This window comes from Schistosoma mansoni, chromosome 1 (assembly GCF_000237925.1).
Source record: "Schistosoma mansoni strain Puerto Rico chromosome 1, complete genome".
NCBI classification, from domain to species: domain Eukaryota; kingdom Metazoa; phylum Platyhelminthes; class Trematoda; order Strigeidida; family Schistosomatidae; genus Schistosoma; species Schistosoma mansoni.
Window position 1 is genome coordinate 35,532,889 of NC_031495.1, and position 17,021 is coordinate 35,549,909.

A 17,021-nucleotide genomic window follows, 5' to 3' on the forward strand; every position below is an offset into this window, starting at 1 on the left:
AGTCAGCGGATATTTTGTAGAATTAGCAGCAGTGAAAACAGATAACATAAGGTAAAGATAGTCACTAGATAAAAAGAATCATCTATACTTTTGAAAGCTGAGTTTTCGAAACAAGCTAATAATGAAAAATAGAATATCTCCAGTGGTTACCTATTATGAATTACCTTAAAATATAACAATTTAAATTAATCAACTACAACTCAGCGTGATACAAGAAAGTTTATCTAAAATTTACATGCTTTTAACTGTACACTGCCTGCTAGTTACCGGCTAATTCTCATAGTCTTTCATACTTTTTAATAGACAATCACTGTTGATTTCCTTATTGATATCTTTGCATCAAGGTGTTCTCAGCATCTCACTAATTTTGTTAAATGCAGATAATAACCTTGGGTTAAGTTAGTAAGTTTCTGGCACTAATTGTGTGATATTTACTTTTATTTAAGTTAAATCAGCAATATCAGTACATGCTACTTTCAACATTCACCAAAATGATATTAAAATAATTCAGAAAAGCTTTTTCAATTATAAAGAGAGAAGAGTAGCCAAAGCGTTTCGCTAAATCTTTCTGATTTCAATGAGAAAGAAGGCTTAACTATTCATTCAACCTGGACTGTTTATCCAAAAATACACCCTCGACTTCATTTATTTTCCACACAGTCTGCGCACACCCGATTTCAACCCCACCATTTCATGCTTATATTTTTCATACCCACCTTCTGACTACCAAATGGATACAGTTATATGTCTTACAAAATCACCTTGACCAAAACGTAACTTGATATGGACATGTTCAGACCTATTATCATTCTGATTATACTAAAACAATTTTGCTTTGTTTGCTTTATACTATTTAAACTTGTGTTAACTTTATTTCGGTTATTTGTTTACTCTGAAGAAGTGGCTTACATAAAGACACGAAACGTCGGAAATACAATTTTCTACTCAGTGAGTTATCACAAAAAATATATATATTTATCATTAACTCTCTATTCAATGCTCAATTTATTTGAAACTATCAAAATTCACCTTGGCACTGATACCTATATACTCTTTGACATTAGTTGTTAGTTGAAAAGCCCTACATTTCTTGTGTTTGAATATGAGCTACAGTTAAACTGTAAGCTATTTGAACTGTATAATTACATTAGTATGTATATCTTTAAATATATCTGGTTCGCTTTGCAACTAAATTATTCTTTCTGAGAAGCGTACCAATCTTCATTATGAGCTTCTGTGAACACTTAATTGCATATTTGACAACAAAAAAAAAACGTTTAAAATCCTGTAACTGTAAGAATTAAGAACCAGTTTGAACATATGACTTTGGATAAATGTTATCCAAATAATTCTGTTAAACAGAATTATAGAGGAACTGTTTGTTTGTAGCTGGAGATATATTCTTAATATTGTATAAATCAAGATAGTATTTTATCCCATAGATTTATTATGTGAATTTTAAAACGGAAGATTATGCATGGAGATTAACACTGAGGTAGAATAAGAATTAATTTGATGTGTAGACATTTTTTGTAAAATAACACGAAGTTTGTCAGCAAGTGACTAAAGTAGTAGTTTGTCAGTTAGTCTTCTAAATTCTTTCTTAGAATCCAGTATTGTTAATAGTAACTTAACATTTGTTCAGTGGGACTTTGGAAAATACTGGTTATTATTGGCATTAATCATGTGAATAATAAAATTAGGCAAATTATGGAATGTCAATTGTTTCATTATTATTTATATCAAATAATAAATACCCAGAGAATGTTGAATACATATAACCATGTAGAAAATAAGCTCCATCACGTATGGCCAACCATGCACGATCACCTTTATACATTTGTAGAATCCCTTGATTTGTAGCTGTAGCCCATGGAGAGCTTTCAGACCAAACATCAAATATTTGCTTCTCGTTGTGCATTAAACGTACAACCGCCTAAATTATAGGTATTCATTGTATTTTTCCATAAAAAAAGAAATATGAATTATGGGTTAATTATTATAAGCAATGGTGTTTTTAATTTCAGACAGACAAACATTTAAATACTACATATTTTTTATACGTTAACTAACAATTTAACATGACAAAAGTGACCCATTATGTCACTAAAGAAAAATTAAAGACGATTCAGGAAAGAGAATTTTCGTTTCAATGATAGTATTTACTCAAGTTATACAATCGTGTTTGTTGTTAATTTATTAAAAGATAGGTGAACGAATACATCGTATGTCAAAAAAAAGTTAAAGAAAAATAAGATGAAGTTAATTATACGGAAGATAACTGTCCACTTGATGAGCATGAGAAGAGTGAAGAAGAAATCAAAAGCGATGGGGTTATTTATAATGAATAATTAAAATTAAAGAGATAAAAGAAATAGAATTGTGCAATGACAATTAAATTAACTTTTATGAAAATTAAGTATTAGATCCATCGAAGAATGGTAACTTTCACGTGTCCTTTTTGCACACAAAATTCAGGTTTGAAAAGATAGATTGCCAACAGCTCTTTATTGCATAAGTCATAAATGGACGCGGTTTTAATATTGAACTCTTGATGGTTTTACATTCGCTTTCAAAAAGCCACTAAGGTTAATGCTTGGAGATCCTTTTTAAAATTACTCAAATTGTGCTACCAATGGACCTGTTTTACAAGGTCAAGTAAACTTTTAAATACACATCAATGTGATCCAATGCGAGAATTTGTCCTTGACAAATCCATGAATGATGGGGCGGCTGGAATGGACGATACGAAACTTAATGGCATAAAACGTTTTTGTCTAAGATTTCGTTAGACAATTTTTCAAAATTTCCGCAGCAGTATCTGCCTTGAGCCTAATATTCATGAAGGGAGTTTTCTTAGGAGTTCTTACAGACTGTGGTTTAGGTTTTATGCTTCTCTCAATAAACCTAGATGGATAGACATTTTTGATGAATATTTATTGGAGCTTGAATATTTTCTCGTCTAACGTGTCTTCGGAGCATATTCTCATCGCGCTGGATGATTAAAATTGAATCAGGCTCCTGTTACTGTTTAATGGAACCCATCTATGGAAATTCGTTTATTATTTATTCCAAGTTGTTTTGAGTATAATGATTTTCCAATATATCGTCTGGTCCTCTTATAAGAAATCAAGGAAATAAGATTCCGAACTTGACATGATAAAAAACTTATTTCATGAAACCTAAGAACTAGATCCTTAGTCCACTTTCCATTATCAGTACTAAAATCAGTATTCTAAATTTCATCTCCAGTCACATATTATCATGAGCAAAATTTACAATCTCCGTAATATCAACTTATACAACAGAATGACTGATCACATCAACTTGATAAGTCACCAGAGAAAGTTTATTAAAAGCGAAAGTTTGAATTAACCAGGTCGACCATGGTGAGATTAACTGTAGTTAGTCAAATTATCCATTAAACCTATGCTAATTTCCATTTCATATACAATGAGTTGAAATAGTCTATTTGATTATTACCTTGATGAAACAGTTTTTATGCATAATATTTATGTTGAAAGTGTTGTTTTTGAAATATCTTTAGTTCACTCAAGTAACCACCATTACTACCACAGTTCACATCACTAATCTTTATAAGACAAACACAATCATAACGTGTTGTATATTCTTTTTACGGAAAAATTATTTTACATTATTTCTAGTATTCTAATCACTAACAATGAAATTCAAACCCAAATATTCAATTGGATAAAAATAAAATCCATTATTTTACTTTTTAATTGTCCATAATAATGCACTGTAGAAATTATAACTTTCAAATAGTCATAAAAAAAGTCACATTACAATCATTTGAACTATTAGCATCGGTGACGGTTTTAGAAGAGAAGGAAGAAGTAAAGGGTATAATTATACATTATTAGTTTACTCATAAGAATTTTCTCTCACTGATTTCTTATATTCGGTATAATGTTGGTTTTTTCTTTTATGATAAAGTATCATACATTTATTTAGTTTTATTTTTAATCTGAGTACATTTCTGGTTGGAATTTCTGTTGGGTTTTGTTTGAAAAGTATCAAAACAAGCTTATATGATGATACTGTTAAAGCTAGAAGTGAATTATCAAGCCGGTAAAAAAACAGTTCTCACTTTATATGCTCATCTATACAATTACTACGGTAGGTTTTTTAGTGTTATCTAAATACCCATTCCAAACTGTGCTGATGACATTTTACGACTTATATCATTCCAGTAAATTCCTGCTAAATTCCACGTTTATCGGTGTTTAAAGGTAGGTGATATGTTCAATAAGCCATTGGTCTACGTTTTACGATTGATGTGCTGACGTTTACCTGTTATCTGGAAGAAATTCGTACTACCCCAAGAATAAAATTTTCGTTATTCAGAATAACAGTCCGAATCGCTGATGTTGTAGTATTTCAATCACTATTGACCTATTGTGACAATAATTCATATGTAATAATTGATCTGTGAATATTAAGTAACTGTATATGTGGTTCTTACTGGCACACTTGTGTTATCTCTACATTTGTGATCTTTATCATGTACAATACCATTAACAAACCAGACAATTTTAAACAAATAAATAAATAATCAGTTGTACATTATTCGCTTACTCTTGATTTCCCTTGAGCGGAAATGGCTAGAAATAAAATATAAATACCATTCACTGGTGCAATGAATTCCCCGGTTATTGGATTGTATGCATTGCCCAAATTCGTGATAACTTTGTTCATTATCAATTTAGGATTTTCGTCTAATGGTTTTTCAACGACATTAAATTCGAGACCGGCAAAAAATGCTATTCTATTCTGTATTGTTTGTAGCTGATTATTCAATCTACTCAGCTGTAATTTAGTTAAGTTAATATCTGTAGATAAGAAAAAATGATATGGAGACAAACACAACAAAGTGATGTAATCGATGAGGTGAATATCACGTTTGATCCTGTACATAATATCAGAATCTTAAATTTACTCACGGGTTATTTTAACAATAACTAATTAGAACAAAATAACATTTTGCTTATAACAACATAATATGACAGCTAATGGCAAGATGTTTATATTATCTTAGAAAGTAGTTACAATATTTAAGGTACAATAGTTAAAACGTCTAGAGCGAAGAGGCTAATTTCAATAGGTTATATTTTGACACAATAGTTTTTTTTAAACTATACATTTTATCGGATGTAAAACTAATCCTTAATATGCTTAATACCAAATTGCCTTGTGGTAACTGAAACTAATAACTATAATAACAGTCAGTGACTAGTTTTAGATGCTATATACTGTATTTAATCCAGTTTCTTTAGAGATAATTAAAGACTCTCAGTTATTCTTAAGGACTTACTTCACATTAGTAACACAAAGTTGGATACTAAAATGTGGATCACTTAAAAGAAAGAATGTCTTATAAGATGACTGAATTTTTTGTTCACATGCTGTATCATGATTTTTAAGTGTTTGCTATTCCATGGTCTACTTGTAATAGTCATGTAATAATTTACATATAGATCTCATTGAAAAACCACACAAGTTACTGTTACTTCAAGCTGGTTTTCTTCTATAAACTGATGTCTATTAAAATATGGAATTTGAAAACAGTAAACAATACTCTAGCTCGATTGTACATAATAAAACATATTACTATGGTGTTTAAATCTCTACTATATGTGATATGACCTTGAGAAACGTTTCTATCGATCTTTTATGAAGACGAACATAACACGATACTAGGGGATTACATAGGTTGCCGTTTATAAATTACTTGTAATTACCTAAAGGTTGAGATTATAGTTCACTAAGCATTTAAAAATTCGAGTTCAATAACTCAAATAGACTGACATCCACAAACAAGTGGATTTTACTGCCCTGAACTTGCCATGTTCTTTGCATGGTTTAAAGCCGTCAACACAGCTCTCTTTGATTTCCCAACTTTGCCATTTCGGATCTTTTCTTCTTAAAATAAACATACCATTAGTCCTAAAATGTATGAATCCACTGTTTTGCATTGTTTTAATGTTTTTTTTTTACAAGGAAAAGCTATAGTATAAAGCCTGTAGTCCATCACATGGGCATAATCCAGCCAATTATTTTTGACAGTGCACTAATTTTAAGAGTTTTCAACAATACTAGGTTAACTTTAGTTTCCCATTTCACCTATAATTTATCAACTTTATGAACAACCTTTTAATTATCTCACAGAATTATGTATAGGCTAAAGTTAAGTTAATTGATCAGTATTATGAATAGATGAAATATTTAAAAATGTAAAAGCCTATTATTATTATTGCTAAAACCATTCCTAAATAAATAGCTTAGTACAATATTTGACCAAGTTTTGTAATTCACTTTTATTAAAGACCATTTCTACAACTTTCTTTTCTTTCCAACTGAACTCAACACCCAAAATGAAGCTTTTTTTCTTGAAGTTATATTTTGTTATGATACAAAGTTCAATATACATTTTAAAACAATAGTTACTTCTGAAGTAAACTTTGTTGTATATTCTTATTTTATTATATTGTTAAATATCTCCAGTTTAGGATGGTCAAAAAAGAACAAAATAAATAATTAGTAGTATGAAGAAAATTTTGGAATTCAACAGTTTATATTCTTTTCAGTGTTCAACAAGATGTTCTATTTATTCATATAGTATAGGTATACTTATGTTGTCATAAGAATTTCAAAAATATTTCACTACAGTATATTTATCACTTTTAATTTGGTAAAGAAAGACTTCTCAAAACAAACATTTCAGGTTGAGTTGTAATTAGCAATAAAAATTAATAATATACACGAATGTCCAGACTTGATTCTTGTTTATTATTCCAGAATAAATCCTAGTATCAAGCAATTTGTGACAATCATTTTGAAACATAGAACTATTTTAAAGTACTTCTGAAATAGTTTCTTTCCAGCGATTCTCATTACATTGATATAAAACTAATCATTTTGTAAAATATTAAGTGGTATCTAGCATTAAAACCTGAAACGAGCATTTCTTGTCTATCCCACTTAGTACCTATGTTGTTCGGCACAAAAAATAAACAAATTGGCTAGTAGAAGTAGTGGATACCACCAACTGTTGATAAGGTCTGTATATCTACTTAACCTAATGACTAAGGGATGAGGATAAACAAGGGGTTCTAATTATTTTTTCCCTCGTAATTGAGGAAAAGAATAGGTTGAAATTAATTGACAGAAGTTCTATAGAAAAACATATATATATATATATATATATATATATATATATATGAAGAGAGTTTTATATCTACGTAGAGAGTTACTGTGGATGCATTCAGAAGAAATCTTTTCAATGTTTTATTATGAATTGTAGCAAATGTTGTAGTGAAATATAAGGATAACTTAAAGTCGTTAGGTTAAATTTAATTTTTCTAAACTTATCACAATTTCAACGTTTCGTCCAACTAACCTTGAAGAAGTTCAGACAAGTTAGCTGGACGAAACGTTGGAGTGATTTAAATTTCAATCGCAAAGATTATTTCAAATATAATTTTCACATATAATGACTTCTCTATACTCGGCGCTCAACTTTTGTCAAGCTATTCGTTCGAATGTTGACGAATTTTTGTGTTATTTGTGTGTGTTTGTTGTCGTTAAAATGTTATGTATTAGCTGTTTAATCTATTTAGTCGCATTGATCCATTTTCATTTAAGAAGTACATCCAACTACCTATTTTGAACCTCAAGAAATATACAAATATGACAATATGAAATCATTTGCTAGACACCCCAGCAATCAAACGTTTCACCATGACAATAGCTCATCGACCAACTTTAAAAATTAAAAAGAAATGATTATTTGATTTTATAATATAATAGTTCAGACTTGAGAAGAAATATACTGTATATGCCTTAACATATATCCATTTAGCCAATTTGATCTCCCTGTTAATACTTGACCACTTTTGTTAACGTAATCAGAAATAACTGCTAAACACAAACATGAAATCACAAGTACACATTTTTTACAGAAAATATATTGTATGGAGGAAATCTAAAAATTGTATATAAAGAATCGGACTGAAGATTTTATAAGCAAAGATGGGTAATGGCTAGCACTGGAATCCAGGACGCGTGTTTCGTCCTTTTTGGGACTCAATGGGAAGATTCAAACCAACAATACTAAGTGAATTTAAAGATTATATATTTTACCTGGTAGAGAACTTTTAATTAATTTGTGTTAAACGAACAAGAGATTATACTGATGGAAGGTAAGATTAAGCAGGAAATAACTGCCCTAAGAGAAAAACCATAAATTGATGTTCATTTAATTTCAATTTTTTCCAATATGAATGACAAATGTTGAACATTGAAACTGTCCTTAAATCATACCTATTACTCATAAGTAATAATTGTTTTATTTTTTTTGTTTAAAGTTTTACTCTCTCTATATATATAAAAACAAATTTATTGAGATAAGTAAATTTGTTAGTATACTTGCTTTTCTGTTCTTTTATTATTTCTTTCATTCAAATGAAGTTTACTGATTTCATTAAATGGATTTTTCGTGTTTATGATGAGTTCGAAAAAAAATAAACAATTGAGTAAATAGGTGATGACAATTAAGTTGGAATAATGATTTTGAAAATGTTAATGGATTCAATAAGAGAAAATAAATTGTCTATAAAAATTAAATTTTCTATATATTAAATATCTATTGACTTTAAAAAAGTTGAGGAAAGTAAAACCAATTTATACTATCACTTGGTTGGTTGTGTGGTTAGTTAGTTGGTTGAGATGCATGACAAATCAGTAAACGAAGTTTACGGATTTTGTATATTAGTTTGGAAAGTCAAAACAGTCAACTAAATTTTGACTCTCATATCTGGCTGAATTGATCTTGTAGTCTTTGTTTATTTTTATTTTTGTTTTAAGCTCAGTAGATAACATTCGTCCATGATTGATAATTAAGTGTTTCAATACTAGACATTTGAAAAGCTGGGGAATTGTAATTAGCTATAATACGCGAAGTAGTTTACATTAATGTGGTGTAAAAAGCTTATTTGAACACTAATGTAAAATACTATCTATAGAATGATAATCGATTTCTGCGAGTTAGTTAATCGCTCAAAGTATGCTTTGTAGTCTATATATCCGTATCTTGTTAAGAATGAGTAGTTAACTACTCTGAACTCTCCCTTAAAACTTTTCCGAATTGATATGCGCCAGAATTTGTCATCTGTCGTCAGTCGACTGATGGATAAATCGATATCCTAAATCACAAATTTAGATCACTATTTACTAACAATTACTTGTTGTGTAGGAACCTTACGGATGGTTGATTGTCAAATACAGACGCTATAAAATGTAGACTTAATGGTTAATATCACCCCCATTCGACCACCGAGTTGCAGCTTAAAATCGCTCATCTACTTTCTTTTTACATAACTGAGTAGTATCACTTGATTTCAAATTAAAACCTAAAGGTTTACAACATGAGTCTGCTATTAGTAAATGGTAATATTGCTATCACGGGTTAAAATGATTAAGATATTTGCTAGGGTTTGCAACTACACAAAACAGTCTTCAGGAATAAAATAGCTTTTGTTGTTTATGGTATCAGATTATTCATCTCAAACACTGAGATCATTCTAAAACTACTTATTTTACTTCACAATTTATATACTATGGCATATTTCTTTAAATACTGATTTCAAAATATCTTCATTTATTTGATATGCTTATTTATTTCTTCGCAGTAGTCCTTCGAAATCACGAGTTAATTCACACCAATAGTCCATCTGATATTATCATGGAACCTTGTAACAATGCTACGCAAAAGGACTACTAAATTCTTGAAAAAACCTTTCTTACCAATAAATCCTCCGAAGTACTCGTTGAGTATACTTACCTTCACCAATCCGTTGCTAATCAATAAACTATAATTTAATGGGACATTTGTTTCTTGCAACTCAATAAACAACGATTTATAGGAAATAACTTGAGTAAAGTGATCACAATACTATTGATTTTGAAATCTGTCCTCCAACAAATTTTAAAGCTAATAAAAATCGTCTTTAAAACCCCTCCTTGGTTATGAAAAATGTCAACGTTCGAGTTGAAATAATAAGCTAATAAGGTCTATTTACAAACCTCTCACGTTAATGAGTTTTCAGATTTTTTAAATAATAAAGTATATTTAAATGTTCTAAACAGAAGATATTTCGGTTCAAAAACATTTACTCAACCTAAGATAGAATAGTTGGAATGTTGATAGCAGTGGAATTCAGGACAAGAGTTTGGGATTCGTCAGCAGGACACACTTGAATCCTACAGTTGATATTCACTCTAAGAATCAAACCCAGTACTGTTTGTTTCAAACACCATCGCTTTATCTACTTAGCTACTGAGTTCAGACAGTCACTCACTTTCGTAATGGGTATTATTATTACCAATGGCTTTATTCAATATTATACATTTGGTACAATATAGAATTCTTAGCACAAGGTATTTCAACAAGTTTTTGTTATAAAAAAACGAAAGGAAATGAGTACGGCTTTTTTAATCAGAAACATATCTAAGAATACAAGTTATTGACTAGATCAACTTTAAAAACCTGTTCGTCGCTTAGTATTTTCGTTAGATAGGGTATTGTAAGACTATCATATCTTTGCTGGCGTGCATTGACTCGAATGTATCGACGTCTTGTTCTACCAGAAGGTATAAATGGAGTAGACTGTTATTATTTGATAAGATAACACTTGTCATGAGTTTGCAAAATTTTAGATGTCTATCCACAACCATATTAATAATGGCTTTAAAAGATTTACCACACACATGCTAACTGCCTTCAGCACTCTCTGCAATACAGTAAAGTTTTTTCTCGAAATTTCGGGAAAGAACAATGGAGAATAGTAAACAATAATAGGTAATATGCAAAAATCGACAAATCGTAAGAGTAAATACCAAGCAATCTCAAAATTATTCGTCCTCTTTATGTAGTAAGTCAGTCAGAAAACATCCTTCAATAACTAGAAAACATGAGAAGGCCAAGAGAGATCAGTGGAAAAGTTACAGCAAGATAATTGACCTTCGAGTTTAAATCCATTTTGGCATGGATTAACATACGCCTGTCTGGTATATGGTGAAACTGTGTTATTCAACTGTCACTATGCAATAAAAAACATATCCATATTTGTAATCATTAGTAGGATTAAAACTTGATCTAGTGATTTATTTTTTAACTCTAAATACTCTTGGGATCATTGCACAGCAAAATGAGGAAACAAATTAATAAGAATAGTCAAAAATGCCTTGGAATACGTAACAGGAAATAAATGTAACCATCCGATAAATTAATGTGTTCTTTGTAAACAAGCTCAATATGTTTTCTAAGCACGTACAGATAAATATATATATTTATCACTTTCTGTGACTAGTGCACCTCAACTTTAGTCATCTCAAGAATAAATGATTCTGAGTTAAGCTGGATTACTTTATGTAGAACAACATCAGTGAATTCACTTTATTGTAGCACCTTCTAAAGTTTGGTTCGTCACAGTAGAATAGCACTTTCATATGACAGTCAAGAGAAATAATATATTTGTACCAGCCCCAAATGATGAAAAACAAAACTGCGAACTTTTCAACCATTATTCTATACCTTAGGTTTATTTAAAAATGTAATTTAAGTGCAACCAGTAAGTCAGTAGGTTATCAGTTTACCAAATGGTTTCTTTTCAACTAGTCCATAATCTAAGATGGATATTAGTTTGTACATTGATCTAGGAACAATCTGATGTTTTGTAAAATGTTGTTAAAGTAGCCTTTAACCTTTGTTACAATACTATGCTTACTTTATTGGTTATCTTATCAAAACACATCATGACTACAAACTTTATGGTCGATTTTACGATCGTAAGTTACCGTTATAATACAATATATAGTGAAAATTTAGAAATTTATTTTAAAGTAGCTACATGTATGACTTGTGATCTTTTCAGTATAATACATAAAAAAATAAATAATAATTAGTCACTCGACCTTTGTACTCCACTACCCATTCAAAACAACTTATCTACAATACTTTTAATGATCCTTACTTTTCTGAAAAGATTATTCCTTTTTTCCTCAAATTTTATAGAAGGGATGATTATAGTTGCTTTTTCAGTCAAATATTCACAAAAATAATTAGGAAAATTTACTTTTAAGGTATATTTTCAGTTATACATTTTGATCATTCAAAGTTTGTTCTTCTTCAATGTCACATAATCACACCGCTTTGATTAAACACTCGTCTAAATCTCCTTAATCTAAATAGTTCCTTAGCTAACTTCACTTAATGACACGAAATCATTTTTAAATTCACGGATAATGTTGTGATATAGCTTGCATCTGATCAGGAACTAGTTGAATCATTCATAATCTCTCTCCGTGCTTAATTTAAAACCAATCTAATAGAAATTATTAGGAATAAACATATAACATCTTGGTGAATAAAAAGTTTATTTCATTTATTTTATGACACAATCAAATCTAATTCTTTACACAGTTATCATTAAAAAAAAACAGGTAGGAAATAGATTATCTGACTGAAAAATATAACCCTAATTACAAATTGCCAATTGCTATAATAAGTTATTATGATTTAGGTACTAAAAAGATAGTAATATCTCTTCAATAGATAAAGTTTTTGTTGATGGTTCATTTAAGTATTTGATCAAAATATTTAACTAATTATTAGTGAAAATGTCATTGTTTATTGATAACATATATTTTTTTATATTACTTAAACAATATAAGTAAAACAATACTTTGAAGTTATATCTTCTTAATTTATATATTTATTTATTTATTCAAACACATAAATATTGGTAAATAGGGGCACCAGATATATATGCGCCACACAAATCTCATTCGATTTGTGTGAGGGCTGTGATACTACCTGGGTGCCCAAACTGAAGCAGGTGGTTTACTTAAGGGGCAACACCCCGAGTCTTTGACCTAAAGGTCTGATCCACATGGCAGTGGAGCATCGTGAGGAGATGCAGTCCCATGGTAGTCGGTGACCGACTATTGGTTCATACGCCATTTGTTCCCTCATGATACTGGAGCCCATGTGCACTATTGGTTTGGAATCAGGGTTTTCCAACTCCCCTAGGTGAACTTTCCGTGTCCACTAACCCGGTTAAAGCGCCGGACATTCGCTTTTCGTCCTCTTAATTTCGTAAGCAACAGTAATGCCACGAGAAGGCAGTGAGTATGACTTCCCTGACAGAGGTTACATACGCGTGACCATGTGAGAGCATTTGGAGAGGGAGAGCGAACTTCCCCCTCTCTCGGCTGTACCATGGCATTTGAGAGCTAATTTATATATACATATATATTATGTATAAAATGATTATAGTAAGAATCTTATTGAGAACTCCTTTTTATTAATTATGTAAGTAATTCAATTATTTAATTGACAGCTTAAGTAGTAAGATATATGTATATAACGATATAATGATTTCTTCTATTAATTTTGGCTAATATAAATGTATATATATATATATATATATATATATATATAAGATTTATCTTATTTAAAATGTGAGGGATTAATTCAATATTTAGTAAATTGAATTCGTTATAAAAGTAAATAATATAATGAAAACAGAAATAGTTATTTAGGCTTATAAATGGATTATTGAACATGTAACAGAATATTATATTGTTGAAATCATGAGTCAATTGAAGGTTGGCCACCATGGAAAACCTGGAATCACTGGATGGCCGTTTCATTCTATTGTGGGACTCCTCAGCAGTGCACATCCACGATCCCACCTCTCAAGATTCGAATCCAGGACCTATCAGTCTCCCGTGCGAGCGCCTAACCATTAGACCACTGAACCGGTATCTAATAGAATGATTTATTTTATTACTTATTTATTTATATATTACATATACATATTCAATATGCAATAAATGAACTCTTGTTTACAAGGCATGAAAAATATTATGAACATATGTATATATATAGACGTTAATAAAATTGGGAATTATGTGTGGTGTCATCAAAGAATAAAGTTTATTTTTTCATAATAGAATAAAGTAACGTAACATGTTCAAATTAAGGATTAATTACAATGAGAATCATTTATAAAGTGTATAATGAAATTGTTGGCTTATGTCATTACAAGATGTTAGAACACTTAAATTCACACTTGAAACATTGTGGTTCAAAATTAAAAAGGTTTAGAGAAGAAAGTAAATCTTGGGTTAATAAAATTTCTTTAAACTAAGGAATAGTTAACATTTCTTGTTAAATCATATATCATCTTACATAGAAAAGTTAGTATTCATTAAGTAATAGAAATTGAGTGCAATAATAAAATTAGTCCAGTTAAATGATTTTGTTTCGGCTGAATTGAATTGTTTAAATAATATCCTTTTTCTTGATGCACCATCTAATGAGTATGTTTGCTTCTGAAAGTATCTATCATGTTTCACCTCCTTGTCGACTGGATATGATCGAGTAGATGATTTTTTACCGTCATCTTCATAATATAATGATTCCCATGATTTACCATATGAACTAGTATCAATATTCTTCAAACTATTCACTAATAAATTATCGTTAAGCGTATCATTTAATAACACAGTTTCGAATAACTTCCAAAATTCACTCACTGTTATTCCATCTATATGCTCCCAATCAATAAGTACACCATCAACTGGTGAAAGTAGATCAATAACGTCTGAATGATCATTACAATTTTCTCGATCTTGTCCAGTACTTTGTTGAAAAGTTAATGCAGTCTTATAATTGGTTAATTTGCAATCGCTGAATACATTCTCAAGTGTAACCAGACGATCAGTAAACTTGATATTGTCAGGCAAGAGGAATTCAGCTAATACAATAACCTCATGAATGCTTTTATCGTTGTAGTTGTTCTCACTTTTATAAGTGGATTTGGAGTGAGCATAAGTAATTGGAGGGTGTACAACATCACGTCGGTTATGTTTAATTCGGTTGAATAAAATCTGTTGGTTTGATATTGAGTCCGATATGGTCATTTTGGCATCTCCTGCAATTTGAATGAGAATACAGAAAGTGTGTGAACATTCAGCATTGAGATTTGTTTCTTTTTTTGTCATTATTGGAGATAACAAGAGTATTTTACTTCTTAACACATACAAGTTTCGAAGGAAGTGATATAATGGAAAGTGAGACATGTTGGTTACAGTAATGATAAAAACATATTAGGATGAAAATCGCTAGAAGCAATTATGGTACTTATTTTTCCCGATCATAAATTTTCAATTAGTCACCCAGTTCATTATTAAATATTTTAAAGTTTTGTTCTCTGATCCGATTAACATGCACTGTCATTAATTAAACCATTATCAATATCATTACGACGAGAAAACGTTGAGCAGTTTACTTAGCAATCTAATTTCGACAAGAATCCAAGATTTACAAGTACAGTAGAAATACATTTGAATCTAAAGTTATCCTGGCTTTAAATGGTCTTTTTCATATATTTCATCTACAATCCTTAATATAAAAATACACTTAGGAAAACCTAACTGTAAACGCAATTCACAAATAAATTATTCAAGGGATATTTTTCTATCATCCTCATGAATTTCTGTCCCAGACATAATTTATCAAGTATACTCAGTAAGACATCTTATAGTAGATTCGGAATAAAATTACTTCAAAAAATCGGTAAATATTTGATGAAATATATACCTATTAAAAATGTAATCAATCTTTGAACTTCCTCTTAATGAAAAGTAAGATGAGAAAAACTATGGAGACCAGCATTTTGATAATCAACTACCAAATATTTAAAAATAATTCATTTATCAACTAACTATACTACAAGTCTCTGATTGCAAACAATCCAAGACAAGTTAATTTTATTAATATTAGTAAAATACATAAAATTTTCAGAAGGGGTCTTGTATGGAGATTTTAATAATTTTATAATTGAATTCATCAGTCAACTGAAGCTAGACTACCATGGAAAACATGGAAGAACTGGACGGCCGTTTCGTCCTATTATAGAACTCCTCATCAACGAATCTTAATTTTTCATCCTTAACTAATAAAAAGTATTTTTCTTCTTTACCGTTTGAAATAAAACACACATTACACATGAATAAATAAAATGTCTATTATTAGTAAGTTTTGATGTTAGCAAAAAAATAATAATGAATAATAAAGCACTTTTCTCTGGAAAAAAAGTTTACTCCAAATTGATATGATAAACTCATTCACAAGATAATGAAAAGGTAATTGTTTCTAGTTGGTAAAAAATGTAAACATTTTATAAGTTAGGAAAAGAACCAAAGGAGATTAAAAAAAGTTATTTCTATTCTAACTTAAGAATATATATATATATATATAGAGAGAGAGAGAGGGCGAGAGAGATAACATTATATTGATTTAGAAACTAATTAAACTGTTTTAGCGAATAAAAAAAGTTCCGGTAATTAGAAAATAGTAATTTATTAAGACATTGAATTATTTGTTAAAACTTAAAATACTGTATAGTCATCTATTTTATTAAGTTTAATCTAAAGATTGACAGCAGAAGTTCTGTATATATGGGCGAATAAGAACAGCTTAAACAGAAAGGATGGTATTCAGCTAGCAACTCACGCTTTCAACTATGAAAATACTAAATCTCCACAAAACTCCTGATAATTAGCAACTACTTGGCAAATATTCATCAACAAGTAATTTGACCTTTATCTTTATTCAACCTGTTTATTTCACATGAATCGGTATTTTGACTGAAATTAATATGGATTCCACTGCTAGCCACTATCCATCTCTGCTTAATATGAGTTATGTTTAGCATTACAATTATGTACTTGATGATTGTCATTTTTACTTACAATTCAATGATTCAGAAACAATTTTTCAACCTTCAATTTGCACTTTTATTCTTATTTTTACTTCACATAGAAACATATCAACACCGAATATTATTCATTAATAACTCATTCTTACACATACATATACACACACAATTCATCCAGTCTCCTTTTATTTCACATCGTTAAACTTTTCACTT

At 29.8% G+C, this 17,021-nt stretch overlaps 2 protein-coding genes across 2 annotated transcripts; both read right to left on the minus strand.

Moving 5' to 3' along the window:
• Positions 1-1,708: 1,708 nt before the first annotated feature.
• On the minus strand, positions 1,709-6,451 carry Smp_105050 (cerebellin-related; the record flags this gene model as incomplete). Its single annotated transcript, XM_018794221.1, has 3 exons — positions 1,709-1,936; positions 4,600-4,853; positions 6,337-6,451. 3 exons carry the CDS (start codon positions 6,449-6,451, stop codon positions 1,709-1,711), a joined length of 597 nt encoding a protein of 198 aa, XP_018648655.1.
• Positions 6,452-14,271: 7,820 nt separating this feature from the next.
• Smp_180840 (hypothetical protein) lies at positions 14,272-15,090 on the minus strand (the record flags this gene model as incomplete). The annotated part of the gene is made up of 1 exon (XM_018794222.1): positions 14,272-15,090. One exon carries the CDS (start codon positions 15,088-15,090, stop codon positions 14,272-14,274), a length of 819 nt encoding a protein of 272 aa, XP_018648656.1.
• Positions 15,091-17,021: the final 1,931 nt, after the last annotated feature.